This window comes from Gobio gobio, assembly GCF_949357685.1.
Source record: "Gobio gobio genome assembly, chromosome: 19".
Classification (NCBI taxonomy): domain Eukaryota; kingdom Metazoa; phylum Chordata; class Actinopteri; order Cypriniformes; family Gobionidae; genus Gobio; species Gobio gobio.
The window spans coordinates 23,730,057-23,744,797 of NC_137112.1; the positions used below are offsets into that span (position 1 = coordinate 23,730,057).

Below are 14,741 nucleotides of genomic sequence, written 5' to 3' on the forward strand. Positions count from 1 at the left end.
GAATCCTTTTATTTTTAATATTTAAAAATGTTTGTGTGCTGCTGCGCATCCCTGTGTGTGTAACAAGCTGAGTGTACGCGCATTGTGCACCCTCCTACAAATGCATATTACTAACAAGCCCTTACTGCGTTTTCAGTTGTCTGAAAATAGCAACGCGCCATCAGTGCGCCTGAACACACCTCGTTTTCAGACCAAGCACGCCCATGGGTGAACAGATGGTCGTGAGTGTATTTGCTATTTAAACAACATCGTGCTGGACATGAAAATGATAACTGCATCAGGCTGAAACTAAAAACCAAAACACTTGTCGCGCAGTCGCGTCTGGGGCCGCATTGCGCCGAGTGTATGATAGGGCCCTTAATCTCAGTTCCATAATCAGATAAATAAATAATTATATTATTCAAAAAGTATAGCTTTCAGGGGAAAAAAGTCAGGTTGTTTTATTTCTAATTTTAATGACAGTTACCAATTTACCATAGTTTAATTGTTAAGTTTGGAAGTAGATGGTATATTTTGTGTGTGTGTGTGTGTGTGTGTGTGTGTGTGTGTGTGTGTGTGTGTGTGTGTGTGTGTGTGTGTGTGTGTGTGTGTGTGTGTGTGTGTGTGTGTGTGTGTGTGTGTGTGTGTGTGTGTGTGTGTGTGTGTGTGTGTGTGTGTGTGTGTGTGTGTGTGTGTGTGTGTGTGTGTGTCTTATTTTTTCTTCTCCCTCTCTAGTCAATATATTATGGTAGCTCTTTCATCAGATTTTTGTTAAAAAGGTTGACAGACATGATAATGGAAAGGTTGCTCACAATAAAGGCTGTCTTTTATCAAGTCAAAATTAAGAGAGTCAACAATGTAAATTTATTCAAAAATAGCTTTCAAAAAGTCCTCATAAATTTCTTTAAAAAAAAAGAAAAGCAGACAGTGGTAAAACAGTGTGAGCAAATTTCCAAATAGCTCTAACAATTAACATCAATAACTCATTGGCATTGGTTACTCCAAACAAAAATAAATACAATTCTGAAACATCTAGACCGTAAAATCCATATATTTTTCCCTAATAATAAAAAAAAAAACTAAAGAAAAGAGCCACCAATGAAGTACAGCATAAATGTGTTGAATACGGTGAATAAATTGTCCATGTTGTCAACCAATAATTTTTTCGTGGCACCAAAACATTTTGCAACACAATACCTTCAATGACTACATATTATCATCAATTTTGCATCGGCACTTTGTATTCCAAATGTAGATTTAAATGTGCTTCAAGTCCAGGGTTACAAGTGCACCTGAGCAGTGTCCTCAGAACAGTGTTGCACCAAAACATGTACCCAAATAATCCATCATCCAGCCGTCCTCTCGTCTCTGAGAATAAATCAGTCGCATTAACATACAGGATACTGTTTCATTATCAACAAAAACACAACAGAGACTGTAATCAAATGAAAAATTCTGAATATGACTTAATCAAACTTACATGGCACCAAAAGCAGACTGAGGCAAACAATAATGGCCATTGTAACACTACTTGTGGTGATTCCTTGGGCTCCGTTGTCATTGAGTTCAATATGATATTCATGTTCATCGTGGTGGAAGTCTTTGCACTTTTTGCTGTGATCAAATGACAATAAAATAAACATTTCAGCAACAAAATGTGGTAGTTTAATCTCATCAGCAACACTGCATTTAACAAATGCTTTAATAAAACAAACTCTTCCAAGAGTGATAAAATGGAGCTAGAAGCAGTGGAAGAGATGCTGTATGACTTACAGTTGCTTCTGTAAATATTGCTTGGTGGTCTCGCAGCCCTGTGTCTGACTCTCTGCTGCAGTTTGGAGCTGTTTAGAAGCGAGGCGTAAAGCCTCACAAGATGCGAACTCCTGGGCCTTCAAGGTCAAATTGTGCTCCAGGGCTTCAATCTGGTCTGAAATGATAATGGAAAAACTCTCTTCAGACATTACAACTCATGTTTTGTACTCAAATCGTTTTATGTAATGCCCATAGTGTGCAGCCCCTCACAATGTTAGCACTCCTCTTCAAACACTCCTCAAACAATATGCCAAACATTCTTTAAAAAAAAAAAAGAAGTCCATTGGCTTATAAGGCAATGTCTAGGCATCTAGGCACGGTGTAACTTATCAGTATTTTTCTTAAAGGGGCCTTGATGATGTCAGAGCACTATTTTGGTGGTAGCTGGCTGGTGTGGTTCGCTTGCTGCTTTGTCTCAAATTTGACACTGGTGTTAAAATGTGGCCTTGGTGTGAAACGTTTTTCTAGACATCACACCTATCCTGTTTTGTGAAAAGGTTTTCCAAAGCCACCAAACTTTTTCCGGATAACCGCTTTATCGAGCGGGGAAAAGGCAGAGCGAGGCGATTTTAATCAGTGCAGTGTCTCTTGCTTTTGTATTCCCTGTTATTTTCATATCTCATGCATTCAGGAGTCATTTCCTGCAGTTGTTTAGCGGGCCAGGAAATCCTTTATAAATGAAACAATATTCTGGATTTGAACATATAAATTTGGATGAACAGGACTGTTCCCTACTGAGAAAAACAACCTTAGTTTTCTGGTCTTGACAAATTTATAAATTGTAAATTTGTCCAAGTTGATTTGAGTTGATGTCTTTATGGAGCTTGCTTTGTGCACTGGTGCGCAGTGATGTTGGAACAGGAAGGGGCCATCCCCAAACTGTTCCCACAAAGTTGGGAGCATGAAATTGTCCAACATGTCTTGGTATGCTGAAGCATTAAGAGTTCCTTTTACTGGAACTAAGGGGCCAAGTCCAACCCCTGAAAAAAAAACCCCACACCATAATCCCCCCTCCACCAAACGTTACACTTGGCACAATGCAGTCAGGCAAGTACCGTTCTCCTGGCAACCGCCAAACCAAGACTCCTCCATCGGATTGCCAGACAGAGAAGCGTGATTCGTCATGCCAGAGAACACGTCTCCACTGCTCTAGAGTACAGTGGCGGTGTGCTTTACACCACTGCATCCAACAATTTGCATTGCATTTGGTGATGTAAGGCTTGGATGCAGCTGCTCGGCCATGGAAACTCCTTCCATGAAGCTCTCTACATACTGTTCTTGAGCTAGTCACACGAAGGTCTGAAGGTCACACGAAGTTTGGAGGTCTGTAGCTATTGACTTCTGTGCACTGTGCACCTCAGCATGCGCTGACCCTGCTCTGGGATTTTATGTGGCCTACCACTTTGTGGCTGAGTTGCTGTTGTCTTCAATTGCCTCCACTTTGTTATAATACCACTAACAGTTGAACGTGGAATATTTAGTTGTGAGGAAATTGCACAGGTGGCAACCTATCACGGTGCCATGCTTGAATTCACTGAGCTCCTGAGAGCAACCCATTCTTTCACAAATGTTTGTAGAAGCCGTCTGTATGCCTAGGTGCTTGATTTTATTGGAACTCAATTTGGAGGGTTGTCCCAATACTTTTGGCAATATAGTGTAGATCAATCAACACCCCCGAAGTCCTATAGCACTTACTGGGTCGGCATTTAATTTAGTAACATTAGGCCATTTTGATTTATATGCTGTTTATTGTTGATGATCGCATAATTTTCCATATGCATCTGCTTACATGAGATCGCTCGTTTCTGCTTCTTTGTCTATATTTTGATCTGGAGATATTGTACGTAAAAACTTGTCATTGGCAGGGAAGAGTTTTCTCATAAATGAAAAGTTAACTTTTCAATGGCAGGGAAAGAGTTTAGATGGTCTAAATTGGTTTATGACGGTCTCCCAGCCTGGTTGTAGATAGTTTAATATGTTTTCCACCCTTGTCTAGCTGGTCAAGATGTTCCCAGAGTCAGGCCAAGTGGCAGTTTTAGCTGGTTTTACTGGGCGGCCAACTGGTGGAGACCAGTCTGACCAGCTGAAAACCACCCAATACATCAGTCTGGTCAGGCTGGGAGACCAGTTAAGGCCATCAAACTAGCTTAGGCTGGATTAAGCAGGGTTTTTTGGGCGGTTAGGCATACCAAAATAATGATAGAAGGACCAGCAAAATCCTTTAAATTCTGTTATCCTGACACAATTATATGGTAGAATACACATACAACTACCATTCAAACATTTGAGGCCAGTAATTTTATTGTTTGTTTGTTCGAAATAAATTTTTATTTTTATTCAGTAAGGATGCATTTAATAGATCAAACGTAACATTAAAGACTTTCACATAAAAAAAACCTATTTCAAATAAATGCTGCTCTTTTAAACTTTCAATTCATTAAAGGATTTTGGGAAAAAAAATAATAATAATATTGTATCACAATTTCCATAAAAAATATTAAGCAGAACTACTGTTTTCATTATTTATTAATTGGTAATAATAGGAAATGTATCTTGAGCACAAAATCAGCATATTAGAACAGCTTTTCCGTCACAGGAATTAATTACATTTTAAAATATATTAATTAAAATATAACTTTTCTACTGTATATTAATCAAATAAATGCAGTCTTGGCGAGACTTTTATAAAAAAAATCATTACATTTTTCCTGATATTGACCTTGACAAAGTTTCCTGTGAATATAATACATAAATGCACATTTTAAGAATATAAAAAGAAATCTGACCAAAAATAGAAGAGTTTTATAGGAATGATACCGCTAGTTCCCTTTCGAACGGTCAGTTCGTACTGCGTCTTAAGACGCCATGGGTAGGTTCTCCTACTCTCGAATATACTGAAGTAATTGTAAAATCACGCAGTGCTACTGCCCAGTCAAAACAGTGTTGAGACATCTCGCACGCTATTGGCTGGCCAGTGGGAACTGCATGAACCAATGGCAGAACAGCGTAATCTGAGCGAACCAATGGGCACAAAGCCCGCGAAGCTGAGCGCAAGAGCCCGCGAAAGGGGCATATAAAATACGCTGTAACTGTCAAAAACGTCAGATTAATCTCCTTCAGCGACGATCTACGGTCCTCGCTGATAACTCGAACTACACCACCTTCACCGTGAATTGACGAGCCTGCAGCGGAATAGCGAACTAACCAGCCCGGACGTCCTGCGAGAGTCAGCGGACTGCTGTATTTTTCAGCGCGCTCAAATCGCCAGCGATCCCGCGAGCTGTCACGCCTTTCCCCTGCGCTCTTTGGTGAAACACTACGGTGTATCCTTTTTGTACAATACTGAGAAAAACATATCACTTGTGTGCAGTACTTACCTGCACTAGGAGGATAACCACGAAGGGTGCGTGATCTGTCTGGGCAAGGCCCACGCGGACGCTGCTCTCGCCGGGTCCGGCTGCCCTCTCACTGCGAGGGTATGCCCATTTCCTCCCTCCGTTCGTGGATAGCGCTCTTTTCAGAGCGCGACCCCGGCCCTCGCGCTCTCCCGTTCCCCTTTCCGCCCGAGCCTCGGCGGGAAAGAACGGCGGAGCCAGAGGGCTGAGTATACCGAGGCTAGCGAGTTCACGTCGGCCCAGTGCCCGCGTGACTCGTCTTCACCTCAGAGAGACGTTTCCCCTGTGACGTTCCCTCGATCGGACCTGCTCCCTCCGCTCGACGCCGAGGGCTTGGTCTCATTCGGCGGCAATGAGGAAGACGAATCCGCACTATTACCAATGTCTCGCTCTTCCTCTTCTCTCACTCGGGCCGCGCTAAGAAGCGCGCGGACAGAGAAAGCCAGAGTGGACGAGCAAACTAATGCCGGAGCTTCCCGCATTACTTTCTCTCAGACTGCTGGAGATATTGAGAGCGCGCCTTACGCTACAGGCTGTTGTCACTGCAGCTCGCGCTTCCTCAGCGGCAGCGCGTGCGCCCCTCTCTCTCTCCCAGCGCGCTCACTATCTAGAGCGCGACTTACGTCATTGCTGCCTCGCTGTCTAGCGCATAATGGCGTCGTGAATGGCGGCCAAGCCCTGCGTCTTTTTCACTCTATCACTTCTCTCAGTCCCCTATTCAGGCGACTGGAGAGGTTCAACAGTGTAGTAAACGAGCCTGTTATGAAACACGCACGCCACACACACTGAAAACACCGTCAAGAGCGCGACTTACGTCATAGCCACGCCCTCTACTGTTACGGTGTACTTCACACAGGGTTGCCGGTTCGAGCCCAGCTCTCACAGGTTTCTCAGTGAGTCTCAATTTAGTGAATGGCGGCCAAGCCTTCAACCACTTCTCTCAGTCCCCTATTCAGGCGACTGGAAAGGTTCAACAGTGTAGTAAACGAGCCTGTTATGAAACACGCACGCCACACACACTGAAAACACCGTCAAGAGCGCGACTTACGTCATAGCCACGCCCTCTGCTGTCACGGTGTACTTCGCACAAAGGGTTGCTGGTTCGAGCCCAGCTCTCACAGGTTTCTCAGTGAGTCTCAATTTAGTGAATGGCGGCCAAGCCTTCAACCAATTCTCTCAGTAAACGAGCCTGTTATAAAACATGCACGCCTGTACACAGAACGCTGTATTATTGGTGATCCTAATAAACAATTAAGAGTTCTTTCCTCTGTTATGACTGCAGGCAGTGTGTCCCCTACATAGGGTGTACCCCTGCATATAAGCACTGTTAATTCAGCGCTATAGAACCACTCAAAAGTCCTGCTGTGGCCGATTACCACTACAGACTTACTTTACATTCTCTCAATCCCCTCGGTTCAGGCGACTGGAGATGTAAATATTGCAGTCAACTAGCCTGTTGTCAAACACGCTCGCCTGCACATCAACGCTGTGTTTTAACAATGACTTTACTAAAATACATGCACCTTGCACATAAGCACTGTTCTCACAGATTACTGCTCACGCCGAGAGCGCTCTATATGTAGAGCACGCGCCCACTACAGGTGTGTGCCGCTACACATAAGTGCTGTCTGCACAGTGTCACATCTCTCCCCTCGGCCCGTTTTTGTTCCGGTCAGGGAGAAAAATACTGTTCTGAATGTTTTTCATGCAATGAATGTAAACTACGAGTCCGCTTTAATGCGTGCTCCCCTGCATTCTACCGCCAAAAAGGCGAGTTAAAAAATTCCAGCTCAGAGCGAGTCAGGTTTTTTTTACAGCCGCTACTTCCTTGTTCCCAAAAAAAAAAAAAAAAAAAAAAAAAAAAGATGGCGGCCTCAGGCCCATCTTAGATCTCAGACACCTGAACAAGGCTCTATCAAAAGGCCTTTCAGAATGCTGACATTAAAACAGATCATCGCACCAATCTGCCCGATGGACTGGTTTTTCTCATTGGATCAGAAAGATGCTTACTCTCATATCCAAATTATCCCACGTCACAGACCGTTTTTGAGATTCGTGTTCGACGGGAAGGCTTATCAGTACACAGTCCTGGCATTTGGCCTGTCTTTTCACGAAGTGCATGGATGCAGCTCTCTCCCCCTTAAGACAAGCGGGAATGCGCATTCTGAACTACCTCGACGACTGGCTCATACTGGCCCAGTCAGAGGAAGAAATAAAATCTCACAAATCTATGCTACTCAGCCATCTAGAATGCCTGGGTCTCAGAATAAATACAGCCAAGAGCTCATTGCTTCCCAGGCAGAGAACCTCCTTCCTGGGAACGATTTTAGACTCAGCCCAAATGAGGGCGTGGCTATTGGACGAACGCGCTCTGACTACACAGCAGCTTGCATGTTCATTCAAAATGGGAACCAACACACCCCTAAAAAAATTCAGAGAATGCTAGGCCTAATGGCAAAAGCTTCTCCAGTACTTCCGCTGGGTATGAAGCACATGCGCCCCCTGCAGTACTGGCTGAAATCACGGGTTCCTTCCCAAGCGTGACATTCAGTCCAACTTTGGATCAAAGTGGGCCGCGGCTGTGTCAAAGCCCTGGCCCCGTGGTCACTTGGAAACAGTTTCCAGACGGATGGTGGTCCCCACGGACGCCTCCAACTCGGTTTGGGGCGCTCTGTACGAGGCGAACCGGCCTTCGGCTCATGGTCGAGCACGGAGTCACGGTTGCACATAAACTGCCTAGAAATGCTGGCAGTAGTGCTAGCCCTCAAGACTTTTTTACCACGTCTCTCAGGTCACCATGTTCTAGTCCGCACGGACAACACGACTGTGGTCTCCTACATAAACCGCCAAGGCGGGCTCAGGTCGAGATGGCTCAACCAACTGGTCAGACATCTCCTCCTATGGGCAAAAGGCAAATTACATTCACTAAAAGCAGTGCATGTGCCAGGCAGACTGAACCAGGGAGCAGACATGCTCTCCAGGGGCCTCGTGTCCCCAGGGGAATGGGCCCTCCATTCCTAAATGGTTCAAATGATATGGAGTGTTTTTGGGAGGGCAGAGGTCGACCTCTTCGCCTCCGAAGACAACCGTCATTGCCCAATCTATTTTTCAAAAAGCAAGGATGCGCTGACCCACGAATGGCCCAGCTGCATACTTTATGCTTTTCCACCAGTACTGCTCATTCCCTAGATTTTAAAAAGGATCAGGGAATGCGAGCACACACAGTCCTGCTAGTGGCTCCACTCTGGCGAACCCAAATCAGGTTTCCCGAGTTGATTCAGTTACTATCAGCAGCCCCATGGCCTGTTCCCCTAAGGAAAGATCTCCTTTCTGAGGCGAACGGGACAATCCAGCACCCCCACCCCAAAATTGTGGGCGTTACATGTTTGGCCACTCAAGGGGGGCTCGAGAACCTCCCAGTGAGTGTCCTGAGCACCATCAGTGAAGCTAGAGCTCAGTCTACTAGACGTCTCTATACCCTTAAATGGTCAGTGTTCTCTGACTGGTGTTCAGTCAGGAACTATAACCCAGTGTCATGCGAGATATCACAAATTCTTGTTTTTCTATAAGAGATGTTGGATGCAGGACACACTCCATCCACACTCAAAGTCTACACGGCAGCTATCGCCGCATCTCATACGCCTATAGCTGGCCAATCAGTAGGCAGACACGACATGGTCATAAAATTCTTAAAGGAGCCAGGAGGCTTAACCCCCTTCTCCCTCCTATGGTGCCATCCTGGGACCTTCATTGGTCCTAAGAGCACTAAAAAGACCTCCCTTCGAGCCATTGCAGATGGCTGAATTAAAGCCGTTTTCGCTGAAAACTGCCCTGCTATTAGCACTGGCATCTGTTAAGCGTGTCAGTGACATTCAAGCGTTATCTGTGAACGCGTCATGTTTAGAATTGGCCCAGGCGATTCTAAAGTCATCCTCAAACCAGGGCATGGTTATGTACCTAAAGTGCTTTCAACACTGTTCAAAGCACAGGTAATCAATCACTCTCTCTGCCCTCCCCACTTCGGAGGATGAGAGACAGTTACACCTGCTCGGCCCTGTTAGGTCGCTTGGAGCATATATTGAGCGGTCCTCCCACTTTAGACAGCCGGAGCAGCTCTTTGTAAGTTTTGGTGACCGAACTAAGGGACTTCCGGTCACCAAACAAAACCTAGCCAGATGGCTAGTGGACGCGATAGCGTTAGCATATGACACTATGGGCCTCCAATGCCCCATAGGTGTCAAAGCTCACTCCACCAGAGGCATGGCCTCCTCTTGGGCGTGGTCTAGTGGAGTTTCTAAGGGTGACATTTGTAGATCGGCAAGTTGGTCCTCACCATCTACTTTAACCAGATTCTTCAGTCTGGATGTCCCTGCACTGCAGGCACAAGTCCTCGCTGTATGAAAATACTAAGATGGCCTAACGAATATTAGACGGCCTTGTAAGCCCGTCCCCGTCATAAGTTGGCATTGGGGCCTTCATATGCTTCAATGCTTACACATTCCTTATAGTTACCGGCCTCTATGAGCCCAGTAGTATAAGACGTGTGTACATATATATTATATATATAAATGATGTGTCAGTAACTCTAGTCTTGAGCCCTTTCTAATAAGTGTTCAAACTTGAGGGAGTACATGTCACTGCGCTTATCATAGCACGGCGGGATTTTACAGGTTCCCATGGCGTCTTAAGACGCAGTACGAACTGACCGTTCGAAAGGGAACGTACTCGGTTACTTAACGTAACCTCGGTTCCCTGAGATAAGGGAAGGAGTACTGCGTAGACGGCCGTGCTATGGCGCTGACTCGGGTGACCGTCGCTTCAGTCGATTTAACCTGACGTTTTTGACAGTTACAGCGTATTTTATATGCCCCTTTCGCGGGCTCTTGCGCTCAGCTTCGCGGGCTTTGTGCCCATTGGTTCGCTCAGATTACGCTGTTCTGCCATTGGTTCATGCAGTTCCCACTGGCCAGCCAATAGCGTGCGAGATGTCTCAACACTGTTTTGACTGGGCAGTAGCACTGCGTGATTTTACAATTACTTCAGTATATTCGAGAGTAGGAGAACCTACCCATGGCGTCTTAAGACGCAGTACTCCTTCCCTTATCTCAGGGAACCGAGGTTACGTTAAGTAACCGAGTACGTTAGCGTGCTTCATGTTATTATAAAAGCCACTGTATATAATTCCATGTCACAAACAAGTCCTGCCTATTTGTTGTCTCTTCCGAGTTTCTATGGTTACATGGGAAAATGCATCTAAGAATATCGTCAGAGGGAGAGAGCGCTCCTTTCATGGCTCCTCTGATGAGAGGAAAAACTCTGACGTGAATTTTCCTACCTTTCTGCAGGCTGATTTCTGTAGTGAGGTTTCCCTCGATGAGTTTGTATTCCTCAATCCTGCTCTCTAAAATCGTGATGTTTCCATTCAGAATGGCCTGTGGAGAAACAGAAGGTTAATTAAAAACAAGTTCATAACCGGGGTGAGGTTCGGCAGAGGAGGTTCGCACTAAGACTTTAAGGTGTGGTTGTCAGATCTCACGGGTGTGTGAGTGAAAGCCACCACCTCCAAAGGTCAGAAACGGCATTTGACCAAACATAGCAGCAAAAATCAAGGCAGAACCTCTTTTAATACAATATAACAGCCTTAAATAAAAGAAATATGTTTTGGCAGGAACATTATAACCCCAGAGACAATGTGAACATTATCAGGAATGTTTTTTCCAGGAAGAGCTGTGATTGATATCCTGCCCCCTCATTGGTCAAGAGCTGCATTTAATGTTCAGATAATTTGATTTGGCGGATATTTGCATGACTGTTCAGATTTATCTTGTCCTGACCTGTTCACAACTTCCCGTTAGAGCTCATTATGTAAATCAAAACCAGTTTAATGTCTGAGTTTCATAACATGTTCAAAAAGGAAACTTTTTTTTTTTCAGAGTAAAACGTATCTGGGTGTCATTATAACCCCACAAGTTGTAATCTTACTGAGGTTTAGGCTAGACAAAATAGTTTTTGTACCAAAACAAAAAGACGCACTTACATTTTCTTGCTGGCTGACGTTCAAAGAGATATTCAGAATCTTTATTTGCTCCTTATACTGGTCGATTTGCATCTGTAGGGTAGTCTGGTTCCTCCATCCCTGTCTCACCAGCTCCTCAAGGGCTCTTCGGTCTTTGGCCCACATGACTCTTGATCCTTCATGCCTCTCCGTTAGCGCTTGCATCTCCTTGCGACACTGACTGGCTCCTTTCATATCAGGCGAGGTGGCCCATACCACGATGATGACAAGCGAGATGATCGACCACAGGGCCAGGCAGGCGATCACAATGTTACGAGTAGTCTGAGAAGATTTGGAGTTTGCCATCCCGAGGCACACAGTCGCTTTCAGGTTGGAGATGTGGGCTGGTGGGTGTGAGGCGAAAGACTCTCTTCTACGTGAAATGAAACTTTTAAAGCCTGGGTTTCCCCTCCAAGCTCAGCTCAGGAAAGGGGAGTGGCTCTGCTACTGATGGTGGGACCTGCCGTCCAGTTCCTCAGCACTCCAAACAAACAGCTTGCTGCAACGTGACATCAGCTAGAGGTTATCCTCGCTGTTACTATGAAAACCAAAAGTCACCTCCTGTTTTTACTGAAAAAGCGTGTTTCAGTTTCCATTCCTCGGTTCTAGGGAGTGTCTTGGCTGAGGTCCCGGATCTTAGCAGAGCGTGGTACCTCAGCTAGGTCTTTTTTTGAACATTTTTTAAGTGGCTCGGTGCAGGAGCAACTCAGTGTTTCCTGAACTTTTGCCAAGTACGGAGTGTCCATGCCCCTTTCAATCACACAAACACACACATACAGCAGCTTTTAGGAGTTAAGGGGGTAGCACTTTATTTTATAGTCCTTTTCCCCATGTACATACTATGTTTTTATTATAGTAATTGCAATAACTGGCTAGTAACTAGGTACTAACCCTGAGCCTACCCCTAAAACTAACCCATGTAGTTACCATATATCACCAAGTGCTTTCTTAGGTAAATACACAGTAAGTACACGTACTGTAAAATAAAGTGCAATCGTTAAGGGAGTATTGACTTTAAGAAATAACCTATTTTTATATAAATCATCTATATATTATATATCTGTCGCTCAGTTCCTCTTTATAAAGATATATTTACTGGTATATAAATATTGAATCTTCATAGAATGCACATTACAGCACGCACGTCCTCTGCTCATTAAAGAGCAGCAGTTCTGAGCAGTGCGTGCTGGTTTGAGTTAGAACAGACCTTCGAAATTCTGCTGCTCAATGTTTCCTGCGAGTGATGAGTCATCAGTTGGGGGCTGATTACATAATGCCGAAGGGTGGCGGCTGTTTCCATGGGCCGCGGCCCCCCTTGTATTGAATTCCTGTGTTTGAATTATGAACTCTTGCAAGATTCTGGTGCATTTTGAAATAGATTTTGTCAGACTTGGGAAGATAAATAGCATCTGGTGGTTTTGCACAGTTCTGGTGGTGGAAGATTATTTATTGTGTCTTGTCATTCATCCATCCATTTTCCAAACCGTTAGTTATGGAGGCTTGTGTTTATTTCTTATTTAAGTTAAGGAAATAAAGTGTAAACATTTACAAAATGTACTAAAGATAAAGTATTAAACCTAAAGCCTATTGTATCATATTTGATACGCAGATTTCGAAAGTAATATCAACAGTGTTGGGCGTAACGCATTACAAGTAATGTGAGATACGTAATCAGATTACTTTTAAGTAACTAGTAAAGTAACACATTACTTTTAAATTCAAACAAGTAACTCAAGTTACTTTGATTTCCCATTTTTGTATACTGACACCTCTACTGTCCCCATGTTGAGAGAAATCATGCGTACGCTGCATTCACACGGGACGTCAGGAGGGCGTGTCTGAAGCTTGGTGCTGCTGACGTAGTCATAGTGACAGCAGCCAATCACATTACTTCCAGCTTGGACTGCAACGTGCTAGGGAATTTGCACAAAGACGTTCTGATTGCCTGACGCCTGCGTTTGAAAAGTGTAAAAAAATTAAACTTCTGCCGCAAGCAACGGCAGAGACGTGACGCCGCGGAACCCACAATATCACAATAGGTCATTGTGGCGAGCAGCGAGGCTGAGGGACCGTGAGAGCGGGACGAGGCCGCGGTCATTATTATGATGATGAGCGCCAGCTGCGTGCCGCATTGGCCTCGTCTCTCTCGCGGAGGAGTGACGGGAGTATAAAGGAGGAGCGACGACAGTGAAGGACGAGAGAGGACCAGGCCTGGATTTTAATTTGTATTTTGTTTATGTTTTGTTTATGGATGTGCGCGGCAGTCGTCCGTGAGGGGCTGCCGCTTTTACTTTCATTGTGTTTGTATTATTTGATTAAGGTTTGTTCTATTGTTCGCCGGTTCCTGCCTCCTTCTTCCCACACGAACATACCTCGTTACAGTCATATTTATGTTTTTTTTTTTAATTTCGGATGAGAATTTCAGACTCGGTGTGCAAGGACCTTGAGTCTGCACAGTAGTGAGCATGAAGTGGATCAGCGGTCTCAAGGACCCGACCACACTCCTGCAGAATTGGTTAGTAGCCTACAGTTTACTGCAGAACAACTCATAATGTTGGTGTGAAATAAACAGTTATGGAAATGTAGAAATTAAAGTTAAAGCTTCAACATCCTCCTGAAAACCATGAAAAATGTAGTGCCTCGGTGACTACTTTGCTCAGAGAAGCTGTCAATCTCAGCTGTCAATCATGACGTCACACCCTCGTTTTTATAACATCAAATAACTAACTAAAACCAAACTTGTTTAAAAAAACGAACACTTGAACTAACACCAGCGTGATAAAAACTACCTTTAATTACAGAAACCATCTTTGGAAAAACATTATTTGAAGTGTAATTTGATTGTTTAGTTTGTCTCACGTCGCATTACATTACATGGAGAGGGCGGGGTTTATGACCTATACTGCATCCAGCCACCTGGGGGGCGATCAAACCGTTTTGGAATTCAATTTTCAGGACTTGTGCGGCATTGATGGACAATTGGTGCGTTCAAGTCCTCCTGGGATGTTCGTATTTACGAGGTGAGAAGTCCTGTTTACCACATCATGTGCGTTCGAGTCTCTTTGGTCGGAGCAAGATGGCGGTGTACCTTCTTTTAATGAATTTCACGAAATTAAAGCACGGTTTGTTAACTCTACTTATAGAAAATGAAGAACAAAAAATGCGCATCAGGTGAGTTATAATCTTTTACGTTTTTAATTAATCTATGAAGTCACTGTAAACGGTATCGTTATATATTAGGCTAATTGTTATATTACAATGCTAGCTTACTTTGTTGTAAATGACAAAGCCTGACAGTGTCACTGCTAAATACCGTTATATTCAACTACAGACGTTGCATCCATTGATTCCGCCATGTTTCTCACTGACACGCCCCCAACTCGTACAGATCGGGGCTTGAAGAAAAACCCGAACTTCCCACTGGTATTTACGACTTTGTGGTGGCTTTCATGTGCGTTCAACTTGTAAATGCGATCTTTATGACATGACTTGAACGCACC

At 44.4% G+C, this 14,741-nt stretch overlaps 1 protein-coding gene across 1 annotated transcript; it reads right to left on the reverse strand.

Annotated features, from left to right (window-relative positions):
* Positions 1 to 417: 417 nt before the first annotated feature.
* On the reverse strand, positions 418 to 12,306 carry LOC307143469 (uncharacterized protein). The gene is made up of 5 exons (XM_079845076.1): positions 11,224 to 12,306; positions 10,522 to 10,618; positions 1,753 to 1,906; positions 1,460 to 1,593; positions 418 to 1,347 (listed from the first exon to the last, which is right to left on the reverse strand). Coding segments are annotated over exons 1-5 (711 nt in total). The 5' UTR covers positions 11,548 to 12,306; the 3' UTR covers positions 418 to 1,345.
* Between the last annotated feature and the right edge of the window lie 2,435 nt (positions 12,307 to 14,741).

Excerpts from the sequence above, each read along its gene's own strand:
- LOC307143469 (XM_079845076.1), bottom strand. The coding sequence starts at position 11,547 with ATGGCAAACTCCAAATCTTCTCAGACTACTCGTAACATTGTGATCGCC. Across the intron at positions 10,619-11,223 it reads ACGTCAGCCAGCAAGAAAAT|GCCATTCTGAATGGAAACAT; the intron begins GTAAGTGCGTCT and ends GTTTCTCCACAG. Across the intron at positions 1,594-1,752 it reads CAATATTTACAGAAGCAACT|CAAAAAGTGCAAAGACTTCC; the intron begins GTAAGTCATACA and ends ATTTGATCACAG.